Below are 25,767 nucleotides of genomic sequence, written 5' to 3' on the forward strand. Positions count from 1 at the left end.
CCGTGGGGCTGTCCCGCCCCTCGTCATCGTCCCTGCCCACCCGTGGGGCTGTCCCGCCCCTCGTCATCGTCCCTGCCCACCCGTGGGGCTGTCCCGCCCTCGTCTCCTCCCTGCCCACTCGTGGGGCTGTCCCGCCCTCTCATCCTCCTGCCCACCCGTGGGGCTGTCCCGCCCCTCGTCATCGTCCCTGCCCACCCGTGGGGCTGTCCCGCCCCTCGTCATCGTCCCTGCCCACCCGTGGGGCTGTCCCGCCCTCTCATCCTCCCTGCCCACTTGTGGGGCTGTCCCGCCCCTCGTCTCCCTCCCTGCCCACTTGTGGGGCTGTCCCGCCCCTCGTCATCCTCCCTGCCCACTTGTGGGGCTGTCCCGCCCCTCTCATCCTCCCTGCCCACTTGTGGGGCTGTCCCGCCCCTCGTCACCGTCCCTGCCCACCCGTGGGGCTGTCCTGCCCCTCGTCACCGTCCCTGCCCACCTGTGGGGCTGTCCCGCCCTCGTCATCCTCCCTGCCCACTTGTGGGGCTGTCCCGCCCCTCGTCACCGTCCCTGCCCACCCGTGGGGCTGTCCCTCACAGGGGGATGACAGAACGGCGTTTGGCCCCCCAGGCGGGTGCGTGACGTGGGGGAGCGATCCGGAGGGCGGCGCGGGGACTGTGAACGGCCGGGAATGATTCAAACACCCATCAGATCATTGTTAATCGGAGCCCCGCTCCCTCATCTCTGTCCTCGTTTTTTCCTCGGCCGCAAAACCCGATGATCCCCCACTGGCTCTCGTTTAGGGTGCTTTTCTCCCACGGCTCTTTTCTCCCCGCTGAATACCTCCTGGCATATTCAGAGCTTAGCCGGAGGCGAGCCCCTCTGAGGAATTTCCTCTCGTGCCGATGCTGTGGGATGAAAAGAAGTGAAGAAAGCACGTCGAGAGTTCCTTCTACCCCCTTCTTTGCTCCCTGGGAGCGATGCCGCCGGCCCTCCGAGTGTGGGACAGCACACCTGCCTGACTCCCCTCTGTCCAAAGAGCTTCCAGCGAGCAATCGCTGCAAAAACCCCAAATCCCAGCATTTGGGGCTCTTGGAATGCGGCTGGGAAACACCTCGTTCAAGCGGACACTTGCCGGGGAACGATTCAGCCCCGATATCGTGCAGGGGACAAAACCTGCCCCTCTCTTTGGTTTCCCAAGCGCTCCAGCAGCAGCAGGAGCTGCCTTTGTCCATCCCAGCCGCCCCGCGCTGTCCCGAGCTCAGCTCAGCATCCCAGAAGCCGCAGGACGGGTCATTCCCCGCACGGAACGGGGATCCAGCGATCCCTGCCACTCCCGGGAGCCGAGCCGAGCCCCGGGGCGCCACCGCAGCCCCCCAGCCCCTCCCGCCGGACCCCGCACAGCTCCGGGTACAGCCGGTCCCGCAGCGTCCTCCGGGAAAACCGGGATCGAGGGGGGGAAAATGGCAAGGGGGGGGCGGCGGGGGAAAACCCGGACTGGATTTCGGCCGGAGTGCGGAATGGGGGAAAACCCGGACTGGATTTCGGCCAGAGTACGGAATGGGGGAAAACCCGGACTGGATTTTTCCCGGAGTACGGAATGGGGGAAAACCCGGACTGGATTTTTTCTGGAGTACGGAATGGATTTTAAAAAAAAAAAAAAAGGAAAAAAGAAGGAAAAAAAAGAGAAAAAAGAGGAAAAAAAGGGGGAAAGAAGGAAAGAAAGGAAAGAAAAGAGAAAAAAGAGGGAAAAAAGGGGGAAAGAAGGGAAAGAAAGGAAAAAAGGGGAATAAAAGGGGAAAAAAGGGGAAAAAAGAGGAAAAAAGGAGGGAAAAAAGGAGGGAAAAAAGGAAAAAAATTAATTTGTCATGGGGACAAAGACAAGGCTTGGAGGGAATTGCAAGTTCCCTTCTGCATAGAGAATTTTTGGATACATCCCAAAATTAAATGAAGTTTATTGGTTTTGTGTGGTCAGTGAGGAACTGAGCAAAGGGCTGAATGCCTTTCTGTCCTTAGAAGAAGAACCCAATCCCAATCCCATCCCTGTTCATCCCAGTCCCTTCCCAGTCCCCATCCCAATGCCTCCCAAGTGCCCTCCATCCCATCCCAGTCCCTCCCCAGTGCCACCAGTGCCTCCAGTCCCCTCCCACTTCCCTCCCAGTAGCCCGTGTACCCCCAGTCCCTTCCTATTCTCCTCCCAGTGTCACTCCCAGTTCCCCCCCGGTACCCCCAATCCCCATACTGGTCACACTGGAGTCGGTCCCATTGCTAATTTGACCCTTTATTGACAACTGGACAACAGGGTAAAAGGTCACTTGTTGTTTTGGGAGGGAGGGGTGTCTCGGGGGGGCCCAGCATGCACTGGGAGGTCTCAGAGGGGTCCCGGGGCACATTGGGGTGGGTCTCAAGGGGCTTCCGGGGATCACTGAAGGGGTGTCAGGGGGGTCCCAGGGGTAAGTGGGGAGAGGGGATCCCAGGGGGGTCCCAGGGGTCATTGGAGTGGTCTCAGGGGGGTCCCAGGGCACACTGGGGGTGTCTTGGGGGGAGTATTGGAGGCTCCTGGGAAGGTTTCAAGCAGGAACGGGGAGGGAGGGGTCCCAGGGGATATCTGGGGTGCCCTCAGGGCTGGGGGGGGGTCGGGGGGAGGCCGGCCCCTCCCCCCACGCTGCCCCTACTGAGGGTCCGGCTCCGAGCCCTCTCGGCGCCGCCCTCCCGCCCGGGCGCAGCAGGAGCCGGTTCTGGAGCGGGAGAGCGGGTCATGGCCGAGGCTGCCACTGGGGAGGGGCAGCGTCAGGACACGCCCCTTCCCTCCCTCCCCCCCAAAAAAACCCGACACCCACTCCCCTTTCCCTTAAACCACGCCCGAGTCCCGTAAACCACACCCCCCCTTCTTCAAATCACGCCCTATTGCCCTTAAATCGCACCTATTCACCCCAAATCACGCCCGTTTTCTTAAGCCACGCCCCACTCCCCTTGAACCGCGCCCACTCCCTTTAAACCACGCCCACTCCATTTAAACCACGCCCACTACCTTTAAACCACGCCCACTCCATTTAAACCACGCCCACTACCTTTCAACCACGCCCACTCCTTTTAAACCACACCCACACCATTTAAACCACGCCCACTACCTTTCAACCACGCCCACTCCATTTAAACCATGCCCACTCCATTTAAACCACGCCCACTCCTTTTAAACCACGCCCACTCCATTTAAACCATGCCCACTCCATTTAAACCACGCCCACTACCTTTCAGCCACGCCCCTTTCCCCTTAAACCGCACCCCTTTGTGTAAACCACACCTCCCTTCTAACCACACCCCGTTGACCTTTAAGCCACGCCCATTAACCTCGAAGCCACGCCCCACTCTGAACCACGCCCTCTTTCATAAACCACGCACCTTCTCCTGAATATTAATGAGCCAAATTATGCATATTAATGAGAGCATCCCATAGATTAAAGAGCCCCTGGCGTACGATAGCGACCCCTCATGCATATTAACGACTCCGGCGCATATTAATGAGCTCAGTGCCCGTCAACACGTCCAGGACGTACTAACGAGCTCCGCGGAGATTAACGAGCCCCTCGTGCATATTAATGAGCCCCTCGTGCATATTAATGAGCCCCTCATGCATATTCAGGACTCACTGTAGCCCATCCCCTGCAGGAAGTACTTGAAGGCTTCGGTGAGACGCCCCGGCTTGGGGGGAGGCAGGGAGAGGGGTCAGGCCGTGCCCTCCCCCCCGGTGGGGCGGGTGGGGAGGGGTCACGACCCACCCCTCCCACCGTGACCTTTGACCCCTGTCACCTGTGAGATTTGAGGCTGCCCCCCACCGTCGGCCATCTGAAACAGAGGGGAGGGGGTTTTACGGGAGGGGGAGGTCACGAGGGGTTGTCACGCTCGGGGGAGGTCCCCAATTGGGGCACAGGGGTCAAGGTCACCTTCAGGAAGGAGGTCTGGGTGGGGTCCAGCTAGCGTTGCACTCCACCTTTTGGGGGTGGGGTGGGGGTGTGTTCATGGGGAGTCACGTGACCTTGCTCTGGGGGTCACGTGACCCACCCAACCCCACTCACCACGGCGTCCTCGTGGGGGAGTTGTCGCCCACCACGAGCAGAGCGGGGCAGCTGAGGTCAGAGGTCACAGGGTCAGAGGTCACGGGGCAGGGAGGGTCACATCACACCGGGGTCAGGGGTCACGGGGTCAGGGGTCACTCACCGCAGGCTCCCGGATCCGCTGCGCTCCAGCCCGAGGTCCCAGCGGCTGAGACGGGGAGGGGCTTTAGGCCACGCCCCCGGCAACGCCCACCCGGCCCTTGGGCTCCACCCAACCCCCTTTTTACCTTGGACCCCACCCTTTGTGGCCACACCTCTGGCCACACCCTCCCATGGCCACACCCCCATGGCCACACCCCCATGGCCACACCCTCCATGGCCACACCCTCCATGGCCACAACCCCTCTGGCCACACCCCCATGGCCACACCCCCATGGCCCACACCCCCATGGCCACACCCCTCATGACCACACCCCCATGACCACACCCCCATGGCCCACACCCCCATGGCCCACACCCTCCATGGCCACACCCTCATGGCCACACCCTCTGGCCACACCCCCATGGCCACACCCCCCATGGCCACACTCCCATGGCCACACCCCCATGACTACACTCCCCATGGCCCACACCCCCAAGGCCACACCCCCATGTCCACCCCCTCATGGCCACACCCCCATGGCCACACCCCCACCACACCCATGGCCACACCCTCATGGCCACACCCTCTGGCCACACCCGCATGGCCACCCTCCATGGCCACCCTCTGGCCACACCTCCGGCCACACCACCCCCATGGCCACACCCCCATGGCCACCCCTCATGGCCACACCCTCTGGCCACACCCCCATAGCCACACCCTCCATGGCCACACCCCCATGGCCACACCCCTGGCCACGCCCTCACCTGGCGTACATGGCCCAGAGCAGGGCGGGTTCGGCGCCTTCCCCAAGCGCTCCCGGAGCCTGCCGCAGTGGGGCGGCCGCCAGCTCGTCCTGTGGGGAGACCCCCATTGGGGAGGGAAAGACCCCCACCCCAGCAGGGCTGATCCGTCACCTCTGACCCCCGCCCGGGACCCCCGATGTCCCTCCCGAGGGTCTCCAACCCCTCACCAAAATCTCTGACCCCCCTCCCTCCCCTAAACCCCCAAGACTCTCTGGGACCCTCCTGGGAGCCCCTCCAATTCCCCTCAGACCTCCCGCCAGACACTCAGTATCCCTGAGATCTGCATAACTGCCCCCAGACCCTCCCAGACAGCCCCAGACCCCCAGCGTGCCCCCAGACCCCCAGGTGCCCCCAGCAGGTGCCCCCACCTGGGTGAAAAGGTGACTCAGGATCATTTCGGTCGTCGACGTCGTCAGCCCCGAGAGCTGCAGGAGGGGGGAAAGGAGGGAGGAAGCGACCCCAAGGACCCCCTGGTGGGGTCCGTAGGGACCCTCAGGAGCCGCCCAAGGACCCCCAAGGACCCCCAGCTCACCTTGCTGGCGGCCCAGTCCATCCAGCCCTTGGCCCGGGCGTCGATGTTCACCAGCACCAGCCCCTCCACGGCCTCGGGGCGCAGCAGCTTTGGGGGGGAAAAGGGGCAAGGGGGGTCTGGGGGAGTCACCTGGACCACCCCCCCCGGGACCCCCAACTCCTCCCGGACCTCCAGGGACCCCCAACTTCCTCCCAGGAACCCCCATCCCTCTCAAACCCTCCCAGGGACCCCCAACATCCTCCCAGGGAACCCCCATCCCTCTCAAACCCTCCCAGGGACCCCAACATCCTCCCAAGGAACCCCCATCCCTCTCAAACCCTCCCAGGGACCCCCAACTTCCTTCCAAGGAACCCCCATCCCTCTCAAACCCTCCCAGGGACCACCAACCGCTCCTGGACCACTGAAGGGAACCCCACCCCTCCCTTTCAGGGACCCCCAATCCCTCCCAGACCCTTTTGGGGACCCCAATCCCTCCAAGACCCTTTCAGGGACCCCCAACCCCTCCCAGACCCTTTTGGGGACCCCCAACCCCTCCCAGACCCTTTCAGGGACCCCCAACCCCTCCCAGACCCTTTTGGGGACCCCCAACCCCTCCCAGACCCTTTTGGGGACCCCCAACCCCTCCCAGACCCTTTCAGGGACCCCCAACCCCTCCCAGACCCTTTTGGGGACCCTAACCCCTCCCAGATCCTTTTGGGGACCCCAACCCTCCTAGACCCTTTCAGGGACCCCAACCCCTCCCAGACCGTTTTGGGGACCCCCAGCCCCTCCCGGACCCTTTCAGGGACCCCCAACCCCTCCCAGGCCCTTTCGGGGACCCCCAACCCCTCCCAGACCCTTTCAGGGGCCCCCAACCCCTCCTGGACCCTTTCAGGGGCCCCCAACCCCTCCCAGACCGTTTTGGGGACCCCCAACCCTTCCCAGACCCTTTTGGGGACCCCCAACCCCTCCTGGACCCTTTCAGGGCCCCCAACCCCTCCCAGACCGTTTTGGGGACCCCCAGCCCTTCCCAGACCCTTTTGGGGACCCCCAACCCTTCCCAGACCCTTTCAGGGACCCCCAACCCCTCCCAGACCCTTTTGGGGACCCCCAACCCCTCCCAGATCCTTTCAGGGACTCCCAACCCCTCTCAGACCCTTTTGGGGACCCCCAACCCCTCCCAGATCCTTTCAGGGACCCCCAATCCCTCCTAGACCCTTTCATGAACCCCCAACCCCTCCCAGACCCTTTTGTGGACCCCCAAGTTCCTCCCATGGACCTCCAACCCCTCCCAGACCCTTTTGGGACCCCCAAGCCCTCACAGGCCCTTTTGGGACCTCCAACCCCTCCCAGACCCTTTTGGGGACCTCCAAGTTCCTCCCAGGGACCTCCAACCCCTCCAGGACCCCTCCAGGGACCTCCAACCCCTTCTGGACCCCCAGCCCCTCAGATCCCCCCAGACTCACCCCAAACTTTGCCAGCACGAAGGCTCCGGCCCCCACCCCACCCCGACGATGCTTTTGATGCTGGGGGGAGGTGAGAGGACAGAGGTCAGAGGTCATGGGGGTGGGGCCAACCCCTCCCCACCCCATTTCTGACTCCCCCCTGAACTCACCCCAGGGCCTGCAGGACCCCCGGGAGCATCTCAGCCAACTGCTCCAGGGAGGGTGCACTGAGTACCTGGGGGGCAAACTGGGTCAGACTGAGGGCAAACTGAGGTCAGACTGAGGGCAAACCGGGGGTCAGATTGGGGAAAACTGGGAGTCAGACTGGGGGCAAACTGGGGTCAGACTGGGGGCAAACTGGGAGTCAGACTGGGAGTCAGACTGGGGGCAAACTGGGGGCAAACGGGGTCAGACTGAGGAGGCAAACTGGGGGCAGACTGGGGCAAACTGGGGGCAAACTGGGGGTCAGACTGAGGGCAAACCGAGGTCAGATTGGGGTCAGACTGAGGGCAAACCGGGGGTGGACTGGGGGCAAACTGGGGTCAGACTGGGGGGCAAACTGGAGGCAAACTGGGGTCAGAAGTGTCCAATATGGGTAGGGCAGGGCGGGGCTGTGGGGGTGGGCGTGTCCGTGGGCGTTACCCAGGTGGGCAGGGCGGGGCTGTGGGGGAGTGGGCGTTACCCAGGTGGGCAGGGCGTGGCCATGGGGGTGTGGGCGTGTCCGTGGGCGTTACCCAGGTGGGCAGGGCGGGGCTATGGGGGTGGGCGTGTCCGTGGGCGTTACCCAGGTGGGCAGGGCGTGGCCGTGGGGGGTGGGCGTGTCCGTGGGCGTTACCCAGGTGGGCAGGGCGTGGCCATGGGGGTGGGCGTTACCCAGGTGGGCAGGGCGTGGCCATAGGGGGTGGGCGTGTCTGTGGGCGTTACCCAGGTGGGCAGGGCGTGGCTGTGGGGGGTGGGCGTTACCCAGGTGGGCAGGGCGTGGCCGGGGGGTGGGCGTTACCCAGGTGGGTAGGGCGTGGCCATAGGGGGTGGGCGTGTCCGTGGGCGTTACCCAGGTGGGTAGGGCGTGGCAATGGGGGTGTGGGCGTGTCCGTGGGCGTTACCCAGGTGGGCAGGGCGTGGCTGTGGGGGTGGGCGTTACCCAGGTGGGCAGGGCGTGGCCGTGGGGGTGGGCGTGTCCGTGGGCGTTACCCAGGTGGGCAGGGCGGGGCTGTGGGGGTGGGCGTGTCTGTGGGCGTTACCCAGGTGGGCAGGGCGTGGCCATGGGGGTGGGCGTTACCCAGGTGGGTAGGGCGGTGCCCCTCCTCCATGCCGGGCGGGTCGAGGTGCACGACGTGGAAGCTCCGGGCGATCTCGGCCATCTCCTCGTGCTCAAACAGGGGGCAAAGCACGTCTCGTCTGGGGGAGGGGATGGGGGTCACCTGGCGGTGGGGAGGGCGGGAGGGTCTCCTCTCCCTCTCCCACCCTGCTGTGATTTGGGGGAGGGAGGGACACTCACGGGTGTGCCCCACGTCCGGGAAGGTGAGCAGGGCAGGCCGCCCGGGCCGGGGGGACCCCGAAATCCAGGCGTGGACCCCCCCGAACGGCGTCTCCAAAAACTGAGAGGGAGGAGGGACCGATGACCACACCCCCCACCCCCCCCCCGGGGGGAGGAACCGAAAATTGGGGTCCTGAGCCCCCCCAAAAACGGCCCCAGAGGGCAGCAGAAACAGCCCCGGAGCGCCCGATCCGCTCCCAAAATGGGCCCTTTTCGCCCCAAAACAACCCTCTGACTCCAAATCCTGGCTCCATTTACCCCGAAACGGGCCCCTCTCGCCCCAGTTTCCCCCCAGATTCCCCTTTTTTGGGAGATTTTCCCCCTTTTCTCCCTAAATCCCAAATATCGCCTCTTTGTCCCTAAATCCCCCCTTTTCCTTCCCAAATCCCCCCCTTATTTCCCCCAAATTCCCTTTTCCCCCCTTTCCCTTCCCAAATTCCTCCCCTCCCCTGCCCCCAGGCCCCGCCCCCACCTTCACGGTTTCCCCCAAACCTTCCCCTTTTCCCGCCCCCAAAAGAATCCCCCCCAAACCAGCCCCTTCCCCACCCCCCGGATCCCAAACCCCCTTTTTCGCCCCAAAACACCCCTTGTGAAGCCCCGGGAGGTGCCGGGAGGGGCGGGGGTGGGGAGGGGCGGGGTGGGGAGGGCAGTGTTGGGTGGGCCCTCCCTCCCCCTCCCAAAATCTCACCTTGACCTCCGGCGGTGGGGAGGGCGGCCTCTTGGAGCTCCATGACCCTGATATTTAATTTTTGGGGAGTGGGGTCAAAGGTCACGACCCTTCCCCACAACCCTCCCCACCCCCTCGCCCCCTCCCTCCCCAACCCCCTGGGTGGGAGGAGGCGACCCGGGTCGGAACCTGTTGCCACCTTCACGCGCCTCTGGGAAACGGCCCTCCCCGCCCCTCCCCACCCCGCCCAGGCCCCTCCCCACCCCGCCCCGGCCCCTCCCCCACCCACGCCCGTTCCCACGCCGGGGAGGGCGGGCGTGGCTAAAATACACCCCCTGCCCCTCCCCCACCCTCCCCCATGACGCCACTGGAGGCTTTGAATTGACTTTAATTAACTTCAATTAACTTTATTTGACTTTCAATTAACTTTAATCCACTTTAATTAAGGCTCCGAAGCGACCTGACTTGGCCACGCCCCTCCCCCTCCTTCGTTAATTAAATAATTAATTAAATCTCCTCTGGAGTGGGGGGGGGAAGGGGCTGATTCGGAATGTAAATGAGCTGGAATGATTAATTAGGAGCACTGATTAGGCTGAAATAATTAATTAATTAACACCCCTCATTAGGCCCAAATAATTGACTGCACTAATCAGTGCTGCATAGTTAATTAGGCTGAAATAATTAATTAATACCCATTCCTGGGGCTAATTAAGCTTCAATAATCAGTGAGATTAATCAGCCTTGAGCAATTATCAGGAGCCCCTTAGCCTTTGCTAATTAATCTTTCCAGGTGTAATTGGCCTCAGTTAATTAACACCCTGAATAAATTAATCAGTGCAGGTAATGTAGCCTAATAATTAACGGGGGGGAGGGGCTGATCAACCAGAAATAATTAATGAATAATTAATCAGCCTGGAACAATTAGTCATTAAGGCCTTGGATCTTCAGTTATCGGGGCTAATTAGCCCGGAATAATTAATCGAGGGATCATTCAGCCCTGAATAAATAATTAATGCAGCGGATTTGCCTTGAGTAATTAATCACAGCAATTGATTAACCCCAAATAACACATTAATGGCATTAATCAGCCTCAAATAAAACATTAATGGCATTAATCAGCCTCAAATAATACATTAATGGCACTAACCTCAAATAAGTCACTAATGGCACTAATTAACCTCAGATAATATATTAATGGGATTAATTAACCGTGAATAATACACTAACTGGGTTAATCAATCCGCTATCATCAATAACAATTAACCTGGAACAAACTAATTGGGTGGGCTAATTAACCTCAAATAATTAACAAGTTGGGCCAATTAGCCTTGACTAATCAATCCACGGGGGTTGATCAACCCGGAATAATTAACCCAGGGTGATTAATTAGCCTGGGGTAACTCACAGAGCAGGGCTAATTAGGCTGGAATAATTAAGAGATGGGGGCTAATTAGCCCCGGGGTGGGGGGAGGTCACTGGCCCCTTGTCCTGAGAGTTCATGGCTCGTTAAAGGGGGGTAATTAATGCCCTGGGAAGGGGGGAATGACATGGGAATGACACAGGAACGACATGAGAAGAACCCTGGGCTTGAGACACGCCTGGCACGGGACTGACACGGGATTTACATGAGATTGACACGGGATTTACACGGGATTGACACGGGATTTACATGTGACATGGGATTGACACGGGACTGTCACGGGATTTACATGGGACTGACATGGGATTTACACGGGATTTACACGGGATTGACACGGGATTTACATGTGACATGGGATTTACATGGGATTGACATGGGACTGTCACGGGATTTACATAGGACTGACACGGGATTGACACGGGATTGACACGGGATTTACATGGGACTGACACGGGACTGACACGAGATTGTCATGGGGTTTACATGGGAATGACGTGGTATAGTCATGAGATTTACATGGGACTGACACGGGATTTACATGGGACTGACATGGGATTGTCACGGGACTGACATGAGAATGACACGGGATTGTCACGGGATTCCTGTGGGATTCCTGTGGGATTAAGGCACCGTCGAGGGGGGACAGGGGGAGAGGGGCAGCACGGGAACGGCACGGGACAAACACAGGCCGGACACGGGATCGTCACGGGTCCCTCACGGGGTTTAAAAGGGATTTAAAAGGGATTAAGGCACAGCCAGCGGCGAGCCCAGGAAGGGGCCACACGGGAATGGCACGGGAATGGCATGGGAATGGCACGGGAATGGCATGGGGCGAGCGCAGGCTCGGCCACACGGGATTCCCACGGGATTAAGGCACCACCGGGATCGACACGGGACGGACACGGGAGCGAGGAGGTGGGGGGGTTTAAGGCTGGAATCGGCGGGAATTCAACATGGGATGGACATGGGATGGACATGGGATGGACACGGGACCAGTGGGGGGGGTTTAAGGCCGGAATCAGCAGGAACAACACGTGGATGGACACGGGATGGACACGGGATGGACACGGGACTGAGGGGGAATGTTTAAGGCCGGAATCAGCAGGAACAACACGGGATGGACATGGGATGGACACGGGACTGAGGGGGAATGTTTAAGGCCGGAATCAGCAGGAACAACACATGACGGACACGGGAGGGACATGGGATGGACATGGGACCGAGGGGGAATGTTTAAGGCTGGAATCAGCAGGACCAACATGGGATGGACATGGGATGGACATGGGATGGACACGGGACCAGTGGGGGAATGTTTAAGGCCGGAATCAGCAGGAACAACACGGGATGGACACGGGATGGACACGGGATAAACACGGGACTGAGGGGCAATGTTTAAGGCCGGAATCAGCAGGACCAACATGTGATGGACATGGGATGGACACGGGACGGACACGGGACGGACGTGGGACTGATGGAGGGTGCCAAAGTCTGGACTCAGCAGTAACAACAAGGGACGGACACGGGATGGACACGGGATGGACGTGGGACCAATGGAGGGTGCCAAAGTCTGGAATCAGCAGTAACAACACGTGGTGGACACGGGACGGACACGGGAGGGACACGGGAGGGACACGGGATGGACGTGGGACCAATGGAGGGTGCCAAAGTCTGGAATCGGCAGTAACAACACAGTGATGGACACGGGAGGGACACGGGACAGACGTGGGACCAATGGAGGGTGCCAAAGTCTGGACTCAGCAGTAACGACACGGGATGGACACGGGATGGACACAGGAGGGATGGACATGGGACCGATGGAGGGTGCCAAAGTCTGGACTCAGCAGTAGCAACACGTGAACGCCACAGGACGGACGCAGGGCGGGCGTTCAGGCCGGAATCAGCAGGAACAACACGTGAAGGACACACACACACACGGGAGGCACACGGGACGGGCCCGGGGGATCCCGCCGGGGCCCTACGCGCGCGCGGCCTCGGCCAGGCGCGGCGCCAGGGCCAGCAGGAGCCTGCGGAGGTGCCGAGCCCCTTCCTGGGCGGCCGCCAGCACCTCCTCGTGCCCGGGGGGCGCGGCCTCGGCCCCGCCGCCTCCTCCCTTCTCCTTCCCCTCCTCCTCCTCCTCGTCCTCGTCGCCCGGGGCCGCGTTGGTGATGAGGGACAGCCCCAGCACGCGCAGCCCGCAGTGCCGCGCCGCCGCCGCCTCCGACACCGTGCTCATCCCTGCGGAGTGGGGGCAATCAGCTCGGGGATGGGGATGGACAGCCTGGGAATGGGGATGGACAGCTCGGGGATGGGGATGGACAGCTCAGGAATGGGGATGGACAGCCTGGGAATGGGGATGGACAGCCTGGGAATGGGGATGGACAGGTTAGGGATGGGGATGGACAGGTTGGGGATGGGGGTAATCAGCTCAGGGATGAACGGGGACGGCTTGGGAATGGGGATGGACAGCTTGGGAATGGGGATGGACAGCCTGGGAATGGGGATGGACAGCCTGGGAATGGGGATGGACAGCTCGGGAATGGGGATGGACAGGTTAGGGATAGGGATGGACAGCCTGGGAATGGGGACGGACAGCCTGGGAATGCGGATGGACAGCCTGGGAATGGGGATGGACAGCCTGGGAATGGGGGATGGACAGCTTGGGAATGGGGGTGGACAGCCTGGGAATGCGGATGGACAGCCTGGGAATGGGGATGGACAGCTCAGGAATGGGGATGGACAGCCTGGGAATGGGGATGGACAGCTCAGGAATGGGGATGGACAGCTCGGGAATGGGGATAGACAGCCTGGGAATGGGGGTGGACAGCCTGGGAATGGGGATGGACAGCTCGGGGATGAATGGGGACGGCTCAGGAATGGGGATGGACAGCTTTGGAATGGGGATGGACAGCCTGGGAATGGGGATGGACAGCTTGGGAATGGGGATGGACAGCCTGGGAATGTGGATGGACAGCTTGGGAATGGGGGTAATCAGCTCGGGGATGAACGGGGACAGCTCGGGAATGGGGATGGACAGCTCGGGAATGGGGGTGGACAGCTTGGGAATGGGGATGGACAGCTCGGGAATGGGGATGGACAGCCTGGGAATGGCCTTGGCCGACGTGGTCAGCTCGGGAATGGCCAAAGCCAGGCTGGGGATGGGGATGGTCTGCTTGGGAACGGGGTGGGCGACTGGGGAGCGCTCCCAGGTGTGTCCCATCTGAGCCCCCCTCTCTGCCCCCAGCACACCCTTGGCATGCCCAGCCCATCCTGTTTTGGGCCCCGCCGAGGACTCACCGACGGCGTCAGCGCCGAGGCGCCGCAGGAGCCGGCACTCGGCCCAGGTCTCGTAGCTGGGCCCCCCCACGCCCACGTAGACCCCCGGGCGGGCGTGGAGCTCGGGGGGGGCCAGGGCCAGCGCCAGGCGCCGCAGGGCGGGGTCGTATCCGTCCGTCATGGCCGGGAAGCGCGGCCCGAACCTGCCGGAGACAGCCCGGGCGTGGGCATGGTCAGCTCAGGAACGGCCAAGGGCACCTCGGGAATGGGGCTGGACAATGTGGGAACGGCCAAGATCAATGTGGGAATGGGGTTGGACAACGTGGGAACGGCCAAGGTCAACGTGGGAATGGGGTTGGGCAACGTGGGAATGGCCAAGGTCACCTGGGAATGGGGCTGGACAATGTGGGAATGGGGCTGGACAATGTGGGAATGGTCAAGGTCACCTCGGGAATGGGGCTGGACAATGTGGGAACGGCCAAGGTCAACGTGGGAATGGGGCTGGACAACGTGGGAATGGCCAAGAGCAACGTGGGAATGGGGTTGGGCAACGTGGGAATGGCCAAGAGCAATGTGGGAATGGGGTTGGACAATGTGGGAACAGCCAAGATCAACGTGGGAATGGGGCTGGACAACGTGGGAATGGCCACGGTCACCTCGGGAATGGGGTTGGACAACGTGGGAATGGCCAAGAGCAACGTGGGAATGGGGTTGGGCAACGTGGGAATGGGGCTGGACAACGTGGGAATGGCCAAGAGCAACGTGGGAATGGGTTTGGGCAACGTGGGAATGGCCAAGAGCAACGTGGGAATGGGTTTGGGCAACGTGGGAATGGCCAAGATCAACCTGGGAATGGGGATGGTCAGTGTGGGAATGGGGATGGTCCATGTGGGAATGGCCACGGTCAAGTTGGGAATGGGGATGGTCAGTGTGGGAATGGTCAAGATCAACCTGGGAATGGGCTTGGACAGCCTGGGAATTGGGATGGTCAACGTGGGAATGGGGATGGTCAGTCTGGGAATGGCCATGGTCAAGCAGGGAACGGTATTAGACAACCTGGGAATTGGGATGGTCAACGTGGGAATGGTCAAGATCAACCTGGGAATGGGGTTGGACAACCTGGGAATTGGGGATGGTCAGTGTGGGAATGGTCAAGATCAAGCTGGGAACAGGGTTGGACAGCCTGGGAATTGGGATAGTCAACATGGGAACGGCCGACGCCCCCTTAGGAACGGGCAGTTGGGGACGGCCAAGCACGGCCTGGGAACGCCCAACGTCCGGCTAGGGGTCGCCGAGGCCACCCCTGGGGACCCCCGCTGCCCCCACCCCGCCGGCCCCCGCCCACCTCTCATCGTTGGGCCCCACCAGGGGCTGCGCCCGGCCAGCCCGGGCAGGTCGATGTGGTCGCGGATGACCAGCAGGTGCCCCGGGGCCAGGCCGGGGCTCAGGGCGCCCGCGGCGTTGGTCAGCACCAGGGTGTGGACGCCCAGCAGGGCCAGGGTGCGCACCGGCATCACCACCTGGGGAGGGCGGGGCCATGCAAATCAGGGGGTGGGGCGGGGACATGCAAATCAGTGTGGGGGCGGGGCTAAGCGGGGAGGCAGACGTGCAAATGATGGGGTGGGTATGCAAATGATGGGTGTGGTTGTGCAAATGATGGGGTGGGTATGCAAATGATGGGGTGGTTATGCAAATGAGGCATGTGGTTGTGCAAAACCGGGGGTGTGGTTATGCAAATGACGGGGCAGTTATGCAAATTATAATATAATAATAAGGTGTAAAGACCTTCCCCGGATCTTCGCTCGCGAAGACTGGCCATTATTATTTATTATTATGCAAATTATGGGTGGGTATGCAAATGAGGGGTGTGGTCATGCAAATGATGGGATGGTTATGCAAATGATGGGCGTGGTCTTGCAAAAACCACACAGAGGGTGTGGTTATGCAAATGAGGGGCGGGGCTAATGGGAAGAGGGGGGCAATGTGCAAATAGGGTCGTCACCGCCTGCAGGGGGCGCTAAGGGTTGGGGGAGGGGGCCATTCATGCAAATGAGGGGTGGGGCTAAGTGAATGGAGGCGTGGCTAAGCGAAGGGGTGTGGCCAGGAAAGGGGGAGGAGGGGGAAGGATGGAAGGAGCTCTGGGAAAAGGAGGAGCGGCCTAAAGAGAAAGAGCTGGGGTTTAAGAATGGCAGGCATTGAGTGGGTGGGGCTCGTTGAGAAAGGGGCGGGGCTTTGTGGGCGTGGCCCGGAGGAGGGAGGGGAGGGGAGAGGGGCGTGTCTCACCTGGGCGGGGCTGTAGCCCTCGTACAGGTGGAAGCGGCCCTGCAGGACGGCGCAAGGCCCCGCCCCCAGGCGCCCGACCACCAACCGCCCGGCGTGGCCCTGCACTGGGGGGGGCACAGGGGGGTCACTCCCGAGGGACCGAGGGACCCCCCGAGCGCCCCAAAGTGACCCCCACGGTAACCCCGAACCATCCCCGAAGCGACCCCAAAACCGCCCCATCCGCCCCCAGAGGGACTCCCAGAGCGACCCCAAAGCACCCCACCCACCCCAGAGTGCCCCCAACACCCTCTCCATCCCCAGAACTGCCCCCCCCAGACCCCAAAATTCCCTCCCCACATTCCTCCCCGCCTCCAGTCCATCCCCCAGCCCCCAAGCGCTGCCCTGACCGCCCCCCCGGCGCTCTCCCCGTACCGGTGCTGCGTGGGAAGTGGGGGATGTCGGCGTAGTCGAAGCTCTGGGGGTCCGTGAGCTCCTGGGCCAGAGCCCCCAGCCCCGAGCCGCAGACCAGGGCCACCTTGGGGGGCTCCCGGAGCCGGGCCCGCAGCCAGGCCGCCGCCTCTGCACAGGCCTCGTAGCTGCACAGGCAAAAACGGCTCCAAAATCACCCCCAACGTCATCCCCGGGACCGGCCCCGGAGTCACCCCCCAAACGGCGACCCAAAATCGTCCCAAAATCACCCCGACGTCAGCCCCAGAATCAGCCCCAACATCACCCCCCAAACCACCCACAAAGGCATCCCAGAACTGCACCAGCATCCCCAAATCACCTGCAAAACAACCCCCATCACCCCCCAGGGCCCCCTGGCATCACCCCAGGACCCTCTGGGTGAGCCCCAGTGACCCCAGCGACCCCCAGATCCCCCCCAGTGACCCCCAGGACCCCCCACTGATCCCCAGTGACCCCCAGGACCCCCCCAGTGACCCCCAGGGGGACCCTCCAGACCCACAGAGCGACCCCAGTGACCCCTCCACCGACTCCAATCCCCCGCCAGCGGCCCCAAACCCCTAAACCGACCCCAGTTCCCCTCCGGGCCCCACATTTCCCCCACACCACCCGACCTTGACCCTCGCCCAGGAGCCGCTCCAGGCCCGGGCCCGGGGCCAGACGGACTTGGGACCCGAGGCCGTCCCTCCGCCCCCCCAGAACGCCCCCCGGATCCTCCCGGAACCTCCCGACCCTTCCCCCGAGCCCCCTGCCCCAAAACGCCCCCTCACAACTTGTTGTTGTTCGCCCCCCCCCCATCCCCGGGGGTCTGAGGGAGGGGGATTAGAACACAAGCCACGCCCCCCAGCATCGATTGGCGGCCAGAGGGATGCGAGACCCCCCCCTTAAACGCCACATCCGCCCCCGAACCGCCACATTTGGCCCCTCGAACCCCCATTAACGCCCCCCCGGCATCCCTGTACCTCCCCTCCATCGAGCCGCGAATGCGGCGCCGCCCCCGCCGCCCGCCGCTTATATAGCCGTGACGTCACCGCGCGCGAACGCGCCCCCTCGCGCCGCCGCCGCTCGGCCAATCAGCGGCCCCCGTGCCCTCCGCGTCGCCATGGAAACCGCCGCGGGCGAAGCTCGGAGGGATGGGACTGAGCGGCGGCAACGGGGGCCAATCAGCGCGCGGGAAGGACGGGAGCGTCGCCCAATCGGAGCGCTCGAGTGGGGCTGGGGGCGGGACGAACGCAGAAAAGGAGGGGCGTTGGGGAGAAATCACGTGAGGGCGCGCGGGCCAATGAAAGCAGGAGGAGGAACCCGGAAAAGGGGTGGGGGGCTGTGCGGGCGGTTGCCTGGCAACGCTGAAGGACGGGCGTCACGTGAGGCGCGCGGGGCCAATGGGAGGGCGCTGAGGAACCCGAGAGGCTTTGCTGGGCGTTGCCCGGCAACGCTAAAGGGGGGGGGGCGTCACGTGAAGCGCTCGGGGCCAATGGGAGCGCGCGAAGGAGGAACCCGGAAAGGCCGGTGCTGGGCGTTGCCTGGCAACGCCGAAGGCGCATCACGTGACGCCGCGAGGGAGCCAATGGGAGCCGGGGAGGGGCGGCGCCCGCGGTCACGCGGGCGGGGCGGCCCAATCAGCGGCGAGGCGAGGGGCGCGGCCTCGGCGCTGTCATGGCGGACGGGGAGCGGTCGCCGCTGCTGCCGCCCGAGGCGGGGCCGGGATCGGGCGGGGCCGCCGCCGGTGAGGCTCGGGGAGGGCGTTCTGGGGGACGGGGGTGTGGTCGTTTTGGGGCATGCTGAGAGACCCTCTCCCCTTCTTTATCCCCCCACCCCCGTCCTTCTTGCAGGTGCCGGCGGGGAGGCCCCGCCCCCGTACTCGCCTCTGGGCAGCCCCGAGGAGGGGGCGGCTCCCGGGGCCGGGGCCGGGGCGGGAGGGGCCGGCAGGGCGGGCCCGCCCGCCGTCACCTGCCGGGTGTGCCAGCGGCCCATCAGCGTCGAGGGCAAAACGCACCAGCACGTGGTGAAGTGCGGGGGCTGCGGGGAGGCCACGGTGAGGGCGAGGGGGATGCGGGGGGCGCGGTCGGTGCAGGGGGAGGGATCAAATTGGGGGGACAGGTGTGGTTCGGTGTGGGAGGGGCTTGGGAGGGCATGGGGCCTAAAGGAGGCGGGAAAAAGGGGGTCCTAAAGGGACAGGGGGTTGAAAGGGGGTGGCACGAAGGGGCGGTCTGGAGAGAGTGGGGGTTGTGGAGGGGCGCCGTGAGCGTAACCTCGGGGCGAGCTAAAGTGGGGCTGGGTTTTTAGGGGGTGGGGCTAAAGTGGGCTGGGTTTTTAGGGGTGGGGCTAAGAGTGGGTGGTGGGGGTTTGGGGGCCGGGGCTAAAGTGGGCTGGGTTTTAGGGGTGGGGCTAAAGTGGGTGGTGGGGTTTTAGGGGTGGGGCTAAAGTGGGCTGGGTTTTTAGGGGTGGGGCTAAAGTGGGTGGTGGGGTTTTTAGGGCGGGGCTAAAGTGGGCTGGGTTTTAGGGGTGGGGCTAAAGTGGGTGGTGGGGTTTTAGGGGTGGGGCTAAAGTGGGCTGGGTTTTAGGGGTGGGGCTAAAGTGGGTGGTGGGGTTAGGGGCGGGGCTAAAGTGGGTTGGGTTTGGGGCGGGGCTAAAGTGGGCTGGGTTTAGGGGGCGGGGCTAAAGTGGGCTGGGTTTTAGGGGTGGGGCTAAAGTGGGCTGGGTTTTATAGGGGTGGGGCTAAAGTGGGCTGGGTTTAGGGGCGGGGCTAAAGTGGGCTGGGTTTTAGGGGTGGGGCTAAAGTGGGCTGGGTTTTAGGGGCGGGGCTAAAGTGGGCTGGGTTTTAGGGGTGGGGCTTTAGGGGTGGGGCTAAAGTGGGCTGGGTTTTAGGGGCGGGGCTAAAGTGGGCTGGGTTTTATAGGGGTGGGGTTTTAGGGGCGGGGGCCTGCCCTGAGGCCACGCCCCCTCCCAAAATTCCACCCACCCCCCCCCACCTTCCCAGCCAATCCGCACGGCCCCCGGCGGGAAGAAATACGTGCGGTGCCCCTGCAACTGCCTGTTGGTGTGCAGGGCCTCGGCCCAGCGCATCGCCTGCCCACGGCCTTACTGGTCAGACTGGGAGCACTGGGAGGGGCTCGGGGAGGCGCTGGGAGGGCTCGCCGGGCCATACTGGGAGCATTAGGAGGGGTGGCTGGGCCATACTGGGAGCATTCTGGGGGTGCCTGGGCCATACTGGGATCACTAGGAGGGGTCACTGGGCCATACTGGGATCATTAGGAGGGGTCGCTGGGCCATACTGGGATCACCAGAAGAGGTCACTGGGCCATACTGGGATCATTAGGAGGGGTCACTGGGCCATACTGGGATCACTAGGAGGGGTCACTGGGCCATGCTGGGATCACTAGGAGGGGTCTCTGGGCCATACTGGGTCACTAGGAGGGGTCACTGGGCCATACTGGGTCACTAGGAGGGGTCGCTGGGCCATACTGGGATCACTAGGAGGGGTCACTGGGCCATACTGGGTCACTAGGAGGGGTCGCTGGGCCATACTGGGATCACTAGGAGGGGTCACTGGGCCATACTGGGAGCATTTTGGGGGTCCCTGGGCTGCACTGGGGATCACTGGGGGGAGCCCTGGTCCATACTGGGAGCACTGGGCGGGGCCATCGCTCTGCACTGGGGATCACCGGTCCCCTCCCAGTCTCCCCCAGTCTAACCCAGTTTCCCCCTCCCAGTAAGCGCATCATCAACCTGGGCCCGGTGCACTCGGGGGCTCCCAGCCCGGACCCGCCCCCGGGAGGGGTTCGCGTGGCCTGTGCCCATTGTGGGGGGCCCTTCCTGGTGAGCCCCGCCCCCCCGGCCACGCCCAGTCAAACCCTGGCCACGCCCCTCTAAGCCCAGCCCCATCGGACCACGCCCCTCTAAACCTGACCCTGACCACGCCCCTCTAAACCTGACCCCATCAGACCACGCCCCTCTAAACCTGACCCTGACCACACCCCTCTAAGCCCCTCCCCATAACCCCTCCCGCGTGACCACACCCTGTTAAGTCCCTCCCCTCCCCACCCTGCTAAGCCCCTCCCCAGTGACCACACCCCTAAGCCCCTCCTGTGACCACACCCTCTAAGCCCTCCTGTGACCACGCCCCTCTAAGCCCCTCCCCTGTGACCACACCCCTCTAAGCCCCTCCTCTCCACAGTGGGCGGAGCTCCCCGACCGCTCCCTGGCCCGGTGCCCCCATTGCCGCAAGGTGTAAGTGACCCCTCCCCCTTTTTTTGGGGGGGGCGTGGTCTCTGTGTGACCCTGCCCCCCGCCCAGTGTGGGCACGCCCCCTCCACCCCCCCGGGCATGACCACGCCCCTTTTGGCGGATGCAGGTCTGCGATTGGGCGGCGGTTTCCACGGCGACGCTGCCTGTGCTGCCTGCTGGGGCGCTGCTGATGGGCGGGGCCGCTGCCGGGCTCGCGGTGAGGGTGGGGCCTGCAGGGGAGGGGCCTGGAGGGCGTGGTCTGAGGAGGGGCCTGGAGGGGGCGTGGCTTAAAAGGGAGGGGCCTCATGGGGGCGCGATGGCTGGGATTTAGGCTGGGTTTAACTGGGATTTAGGGTGGGTTTAACTGGGATTTAGTCGGTTAACTGGCTGATCCCTTAGACCGGGACGTGGTAGGGTGGGTTTAACTGGGATTTTGGCTGGGTTTAACTGGGATTTAAGCCCGGTTTAACTGGTTGATCCCCGTCCAGGCCGGGACGTGGTGGGTGGGGTTTTAACTGGGATTTTGGCTGGGTTTAACTGGGATTTAAGCCGGGTCTAACGGGTTGATCCCCGCCCAGGCCGGGACATGGTGGCTGTGGCGCCGGGCGCGGTGGGTCCCGGCGGCCTGGGCGGCGCTGGGGGCGGGGGCGGGGGCGTGTCTGCTCCGCGCGGCCTATTGGGGCTGCGTGAGGGTCAGCCAGCCCCTCCCCGCGCCTGACCACGCCCACCCCGGGACACGCCACCCGCCCGGGACACGCCCGCCGTGGAGGCCACGCCCACAACGCACACCTGGGACGCACCTGGAGCTCACGGGACGCGCCCACCTTTTCGTTGGCCACGCCCTCTGTGGGCGCCACACGTGGGGCAAGGTGAGCCTAGGCTGGCCACGCCCCCTTTGGACCACACGGCCCCTCCCCCAAAATTGTGCTCTGCCCCCTCTTCCATCCAGCATGGCCCCTCCCCTTGCATGCCCAAAGCCACGCCCACTTTGTACATAAGCCCCGCCCCCCCATTCCCCGTGTATATTATTATTATTACTATTATTTAATTTAAGACCCTGCTAATTAACCCCCCCTGGAGGGGGGGACCAGGGCCTCGCGTGTAAATAAACCTGAAATCGCTGGGTTTGCCCCTAAAAGTTCAGCTTTATTAAAATACATCCAGGTAGGGGAGGGGCCTACGGGAAAGGGGAGGGGCCTGCAGGGTGGGGGAGGGCCTGCGGGGTGGAGGGAGGGGCCAAATCGGAGGCTAAATGAGCTGGTGACGTCATCAAAGCCCAGCTCTGGGTGGCTTCGTGCTGAGATTCGGCAAATTTGGGGCCATTCGGAGGGAACTGAATCGGCCAGTTCAGGCCGATTTTTGGGCCGTTTCGAGCCAATTCTGGGTCATTTTGAGCCAATTCTGGGCCGTTTCGCGTAAATTTCGTCTCGTTCCGAGCACGTTTTTTTGGGCCAATTTGGTGCCGTTTTTGGGCAAATTTGTTGCCGTTTAGGCTGATTTGGTGCCATTTAAGCCAATTTGGTGCCATTTAGGCCAATTTAGTGCCATTTTTGGGCCAATTTAGTGCCATTTAAGCCAATTTGGTGCCGTTTGGGCCGATTTGGTGCCGTTTAGGCCAATTTGGTGCCATTTAGGCCGATTTGGTGCCGTTTTTGGGCCAATTTAATGCCATTTTTGGGCCAATTTGGTGCCATTTAGGCCGATTTGGTGCTGTTTGGGCCGATTTGGTGCCGTTTGGGCCAATTTGGTGCCGTTTGGGCCGATTTGGTGCCGTTTGGGCTGATTTGGTGCCGTTCAGGCCGATTTGGCGCCGTTCGGGCCAATTTGGTGCTGTTTAGGCCAATTTGGTGCCGTTTAGGCTGATTTAGCGCCGTTCAGACCGATTTGGTGCCGTTTAAGCCAATTTGGTGCCGCTTGAGCCAATTTAGTGCCGTTTTTGGGCCGATCTGGTGCCGTTTGGGCCGATCTGGCGCCGTTCGGTCCGACCTGCTGGCAGCCCTAGAGCGCCAGGTAGGCGGTGATGGGGCAGTGGTCGCTGCCGGGCACGGCCTGGCGGATCTTGCTGTCGCACAGGGCGTCGTCGGCCAGGCGCCGCGACAGCACGAAGTAGTCGAGGCGCCAGCCCACGTTGCGGGCGCGGGCGCCGCCCAGGTAGGTCCAGAAGGTGAAGGCGCCGCGCGCCTCGGGGTACAGGCGGCGGAAGGAGTCGACGAAGCCGGCGCCCAGCAGGCGCGAGAAGCCCTCGCGCTCCTGGGGCGTGAAGCCGGCGCTGGCGCGGTTGGAGCCCGGGTGGCACAGGTCGATCTCGCGGTGCGCCACGTTGAGGTCCCCGCACAGCAGCACGGGCTTGCGGGCGTCCAGGCCCCGCAGGAAGTCCAGGAAGGCCGAGTCCCAGCGCAGCCGCGGCTCCAGGCGCGCCAGGCCCCGCCCGGCGTTGGGAACGTAGGCGCTGACCACGAAGAGCGCCGGGAACTCGGCCGTGATCACCCGGCCCTCCGCGTCGTGCTCGGCAGATCCTGCCGAGACACGGCGGGTTAGGGGGACGGGGGGCACCGGGAGGGGAGCGGGGGGCACTGGGGGGGACTGGGAGGGGATTGGGAGGGACTGGGAGAAGATTGGGAGGGACTCGGAGGGACTGGGGAGGCTGGGAGGGGATTGGGAGGGACTGGGAGAAGATTGGGAGGGACTGGGAGAAGATTGGGAGAGGGACTCAGGAGGGACTGGGGGAGGGCTGGGAAGGGATTGGGAAGGACTAGGGGGACTGGGAAGGACTGGGAGGGACTGGGAAGAGATTGGGAAGGGATTAGGAGGGACTGGGGGGGCTGAGAGGGACTGGGAATGGAATGGGAGGGACTAGGGGGACTGGGGTGCTGGGAGGGACTGGGAGAGGACTGGGAGGGACTGGGAAGGGATTGGTAGAGGATTGGGAGAGACTGGGGGGGACAGGGAAGAACTGGGAGGGACTGGGAAGGGATTGGGAGAGGACTGGGGGGGACTGGGAAGGACTGGGAGGGACTGGGAAGGGATTGATAGAGGATTGAGAGGGACTAGGAGGGGATTGTGAGGGAGTGGGTGGACTGGAAGGGGATTGGGGCAGTTCCTCCCGGGTTTGGGGTGGTTTATGCCCATTTTGGAGCAGTTCCCCCCGGTTTTGGGGCGTTTTGCCCCCGTTTCGGGCTCCCTGGGGTGGTTCCTGTCCCTCACCGATGCCGTAGGTGACGCTGATGGGCTCTGTCCGGGCCAGCAGCCCCACCCCGCTGTAGCCAGGCCGGCCCTCGGCGCTGGCCCAGAACTGGTGGGGCAGCCCCGGCAGGTCCCGAACCTCGGCGGGCACGGAGGAGCCCCCGCACTTCGTCTCCTGCAGGCACAGAACGTCCGGGGCCTCCTCCTGCACCCACTGCGGGGGTGAGGGTGGGGAGAGACCCCCGGGGTGAGACCCCCGAAAAACGGGACCCCAAAAAAAACACCAGGCCTGGGAGCCCCCCCCAGAGCCACGGGGGACCCCAGTCCTTCCCAGTGCCCTCAGTCCCTCCCAGTGCCCCCCAGTCCTTCCCAGTGCCCCCCAGTCCTTCCCAGTGCCCCCCAGTTCTTCCCAGTGCCTTCCCAGGCCCCTCCCAGTGCCCCCAGTCCCTCCCAGTGCCCCCAGTCCCTCCCAGTGCCCCCAGTCCCTCCCAGTGCCTCAGTCCTCCCAGTGCCCCCAGTCCCTCCCAGTGCCCCCAGTCCTACCCAGTGCCCCCAGTCCTTCCCAGTGCCCCCAGTCCTTCCCAGTGCCCCCAGTCCTTCCCAGTGCCCCCCAGTCCCTCCCAGTGCCCCCAGTCCCCCTAGTCCTCCCAGTGCCCCCAGTCCCTCCCAGTGCCCCCAGTCCCTCCCAGTGCCCCCAGTCCCTCCCAGTGCCCCCAGTCCCTCCCAGTGCCTCCCAGTCCCACCTTAGTCCCTCTCAGTGCCCCCAGTCCCTCCCAGTGCCCCAGTCCCTCCCAGTGCCCTCAGTCACCCTTGCCCCCTTTCTTGACCCCCAGTCCCTCCCAGTGCCCCCAGTCCTCCCAGTGCCCCAGTCCCTCCCAGTTCCCCCAGTCCCACCTGGTCCCCCTTTCTTGACCCCCAGTCCCTCCCAGTGCCCCCAGTCCCTCCCAGTCCCTCCCAGTGCTCCCAGTGCCCCCAGTCCCACCTTGCCCCTCTTGACCCCAGTCCCCCCAGTCCCTCCCAGTGCCTCCCAGTGCCCCCAGTCCCACCTTGGCCCCCCTTTCTTGGCCCCCAGTCCCTCCCAGTCCCTCCCAGTTCCCCCAGTCCCACCTTGGCCCCCCTTTCTTGACCCCCCAGTCCCTCCCAGTGCCCCCAGTCCCTCCCAGTTCCCCCAGACCCACCTTGGCCCCCTTTCTTGACCTCCAGTCCCTCCCAGTCCCTCCCAGTGCCTCCCAGTGCTCCCAGTTCCCCAGTCCCACCTTGGCCCCCCTTTCTGACCCAGGCCCTCAATCCATCGACGTTCCAGGAGGTCACTTTGAGGTTCCAGCGCCGCCCCGGGTCTCCTCCTCAGCGGGGTCCTCGTACTGGGGGCGGGGAGCCCTTGGGCACCTTGGGGCGCTGGGGGAATGAGAGGTTACTGGGGGCACTGGGAGAGACTGGTCGGCCCCTAGTGGGTTACTGCGGCACATACTGGTCTGTACTGGGCCATACTGGTCCATCTTAGCCCATACTGGTCCATACTGGTCCATACTGGCCCCTACTGGGTTATCAGAGTCCATACTGGTCCATACTGGTCCATACTGGCCCATACTGGCCCGTACTGGCCCATACTGGTCCATACTGGCCCCTACTGGGTTACTGGGGCCCATACTGGTCCATACTGAGCCATACTGGCTCCTATTGGGTTATTGGGGTCCATACTGGTCTATACTGGCCCATAATGGCCCCTACTGGGTTATCAGGGTCCATACTAGCCCATGCTGGTCCGTACTGGCCCATACTGGTCTGTACTGGCCCATACTGGCCC

General features: G+C 63.3%; 4 protein-coding genes across 4 annotated transcripts; 1 reads left to right on the forward strand and 3 right to left on the reverse strand.

Moving 5' to 3' along the window:
* Positions 1-2,592: 2,592 nt before the first annotated feature.
* On the reverse strand, positions 2,593-9,207 carry LOC126648335 (protein NDRG2-like). Its single transcript, XM_050331155.1, is given in 17 exon segments — positions 2,593-2,747; positions 3,624-3,675; positions 3,784-3,819; positions 3,918-3,947; positions 4,050-4,100; positions 4,192-4,252; positions 4,935-5,023; positions 5,342-5,398; positions 5,506-5,592; positions 6,951-6,991; positions 6,994-7,010; positions 7,100-7,164; positions 7,803-7,872; positions 7,981-8,051; positions 8,171-8,327; positions 8,428-8,527; positions 9,155-9,207. Coding segments are annotated over 17 exon segments (1,182 nt in total). The 5' UTR covers positions 9,198-9,207.
* Positions 9,208-9,514: 307 nt separating this feature from the next.
* LOC126648334 (purine nucleoside phosphorylase-like) lies at positions 9,515-17,578 on the reverse strand. Its single transcript, XM_050331154.1, is given in 7 exon segments — positions 9,515-12,788; positions 13,848-14,029; positions 15,172-15,199; positions 15,202-15,346; positions 16,110-16,213; positions 16,521-16,684; positions 17,516-17,578. Coding segments are annotated over 7 exon segments (894 nt in total). The 5' UTR covers positions 17,527-17,578; the 3' UTR covers positions 9,515-12,528.
* A 615-nt stretch (positions 17,579-18,193) lies between these two features.
* LOC126648336 (type I phosphatidylinositol 4,5-bisphosphate 4-phosphatase-A-like) lies at positions 18,194-22,648 on the forward strand. The gene is given in 9 exon segments (XM_050331156.1): positions 18,194-18,279; positions 18,386-18,588; positions 19,534-19,640; positions 20,267-20,372; positions 20,731-20,783; positions 20,908-20,957; positions 20,960-20,997; positions 21,359-21,649; positions 22,619-22,648. Coding segments are annotated over 9 exon segments (948 nt in total). The 5' UTR covers positions 18,194-18,209.
* On the reverse strand, positions 21,915-25,579 carry LOC126648337 (DNA-(apurinic or apyrimidinic site) endonuclease-like). Its single transcript, XM_050331157.1, has 4 exons — positions 25,432-25,579; positions 25,010-25,023; positions 23,985-24,177; positions 21,915-23,296 (listed from the first exon to the last, which is right to left on the reverse strand). Exons 1-4 carry the CDS (start codon positions 25,577-25,579, stop codon positions 22,779-22,781), a joined length of 873 nt encoding a protein of 290 aa, XP_050187114.1. The 3' UTR covers positions 21,915-22,778.
* Positions 25,580-25,767: the final 188 nt, after the last annotated feature.

This window comes from Myiozetetes cayanensis, unplaced genomic scaffold, assembly GCF_022539395.1.
Source record: "Myiozetetes cayanensis isolate MyiCay16 unplaced genomic scaffold, myiCay2020 scf488, whole genome shotgun sequence".
Taxonomy (NCBI): Eukaryota; Metazoa; Chordata; class Aves; order Passeriformes; family Tyrannidae; genus Myiozetetes; species Myiozetetes cayanensis.

Excerpts from the sequence above, each read along its gene's own strand:
- LOC126648337 (XM_050331157.1), bottom strand. The coding sequence starts at position 25,579 with ATGGACCAGTATGGGCCAGTACGGGCCAGTATGGGCCAGTATGGACCA. Across the intron at positions 23,297-23,984 it reads CAGCGTCACCTACGGCATCG|GATCTGCCGAGCACGACGCG; the intron begins GTGAGGGACAGG and ends GTGTCTCGGCAG.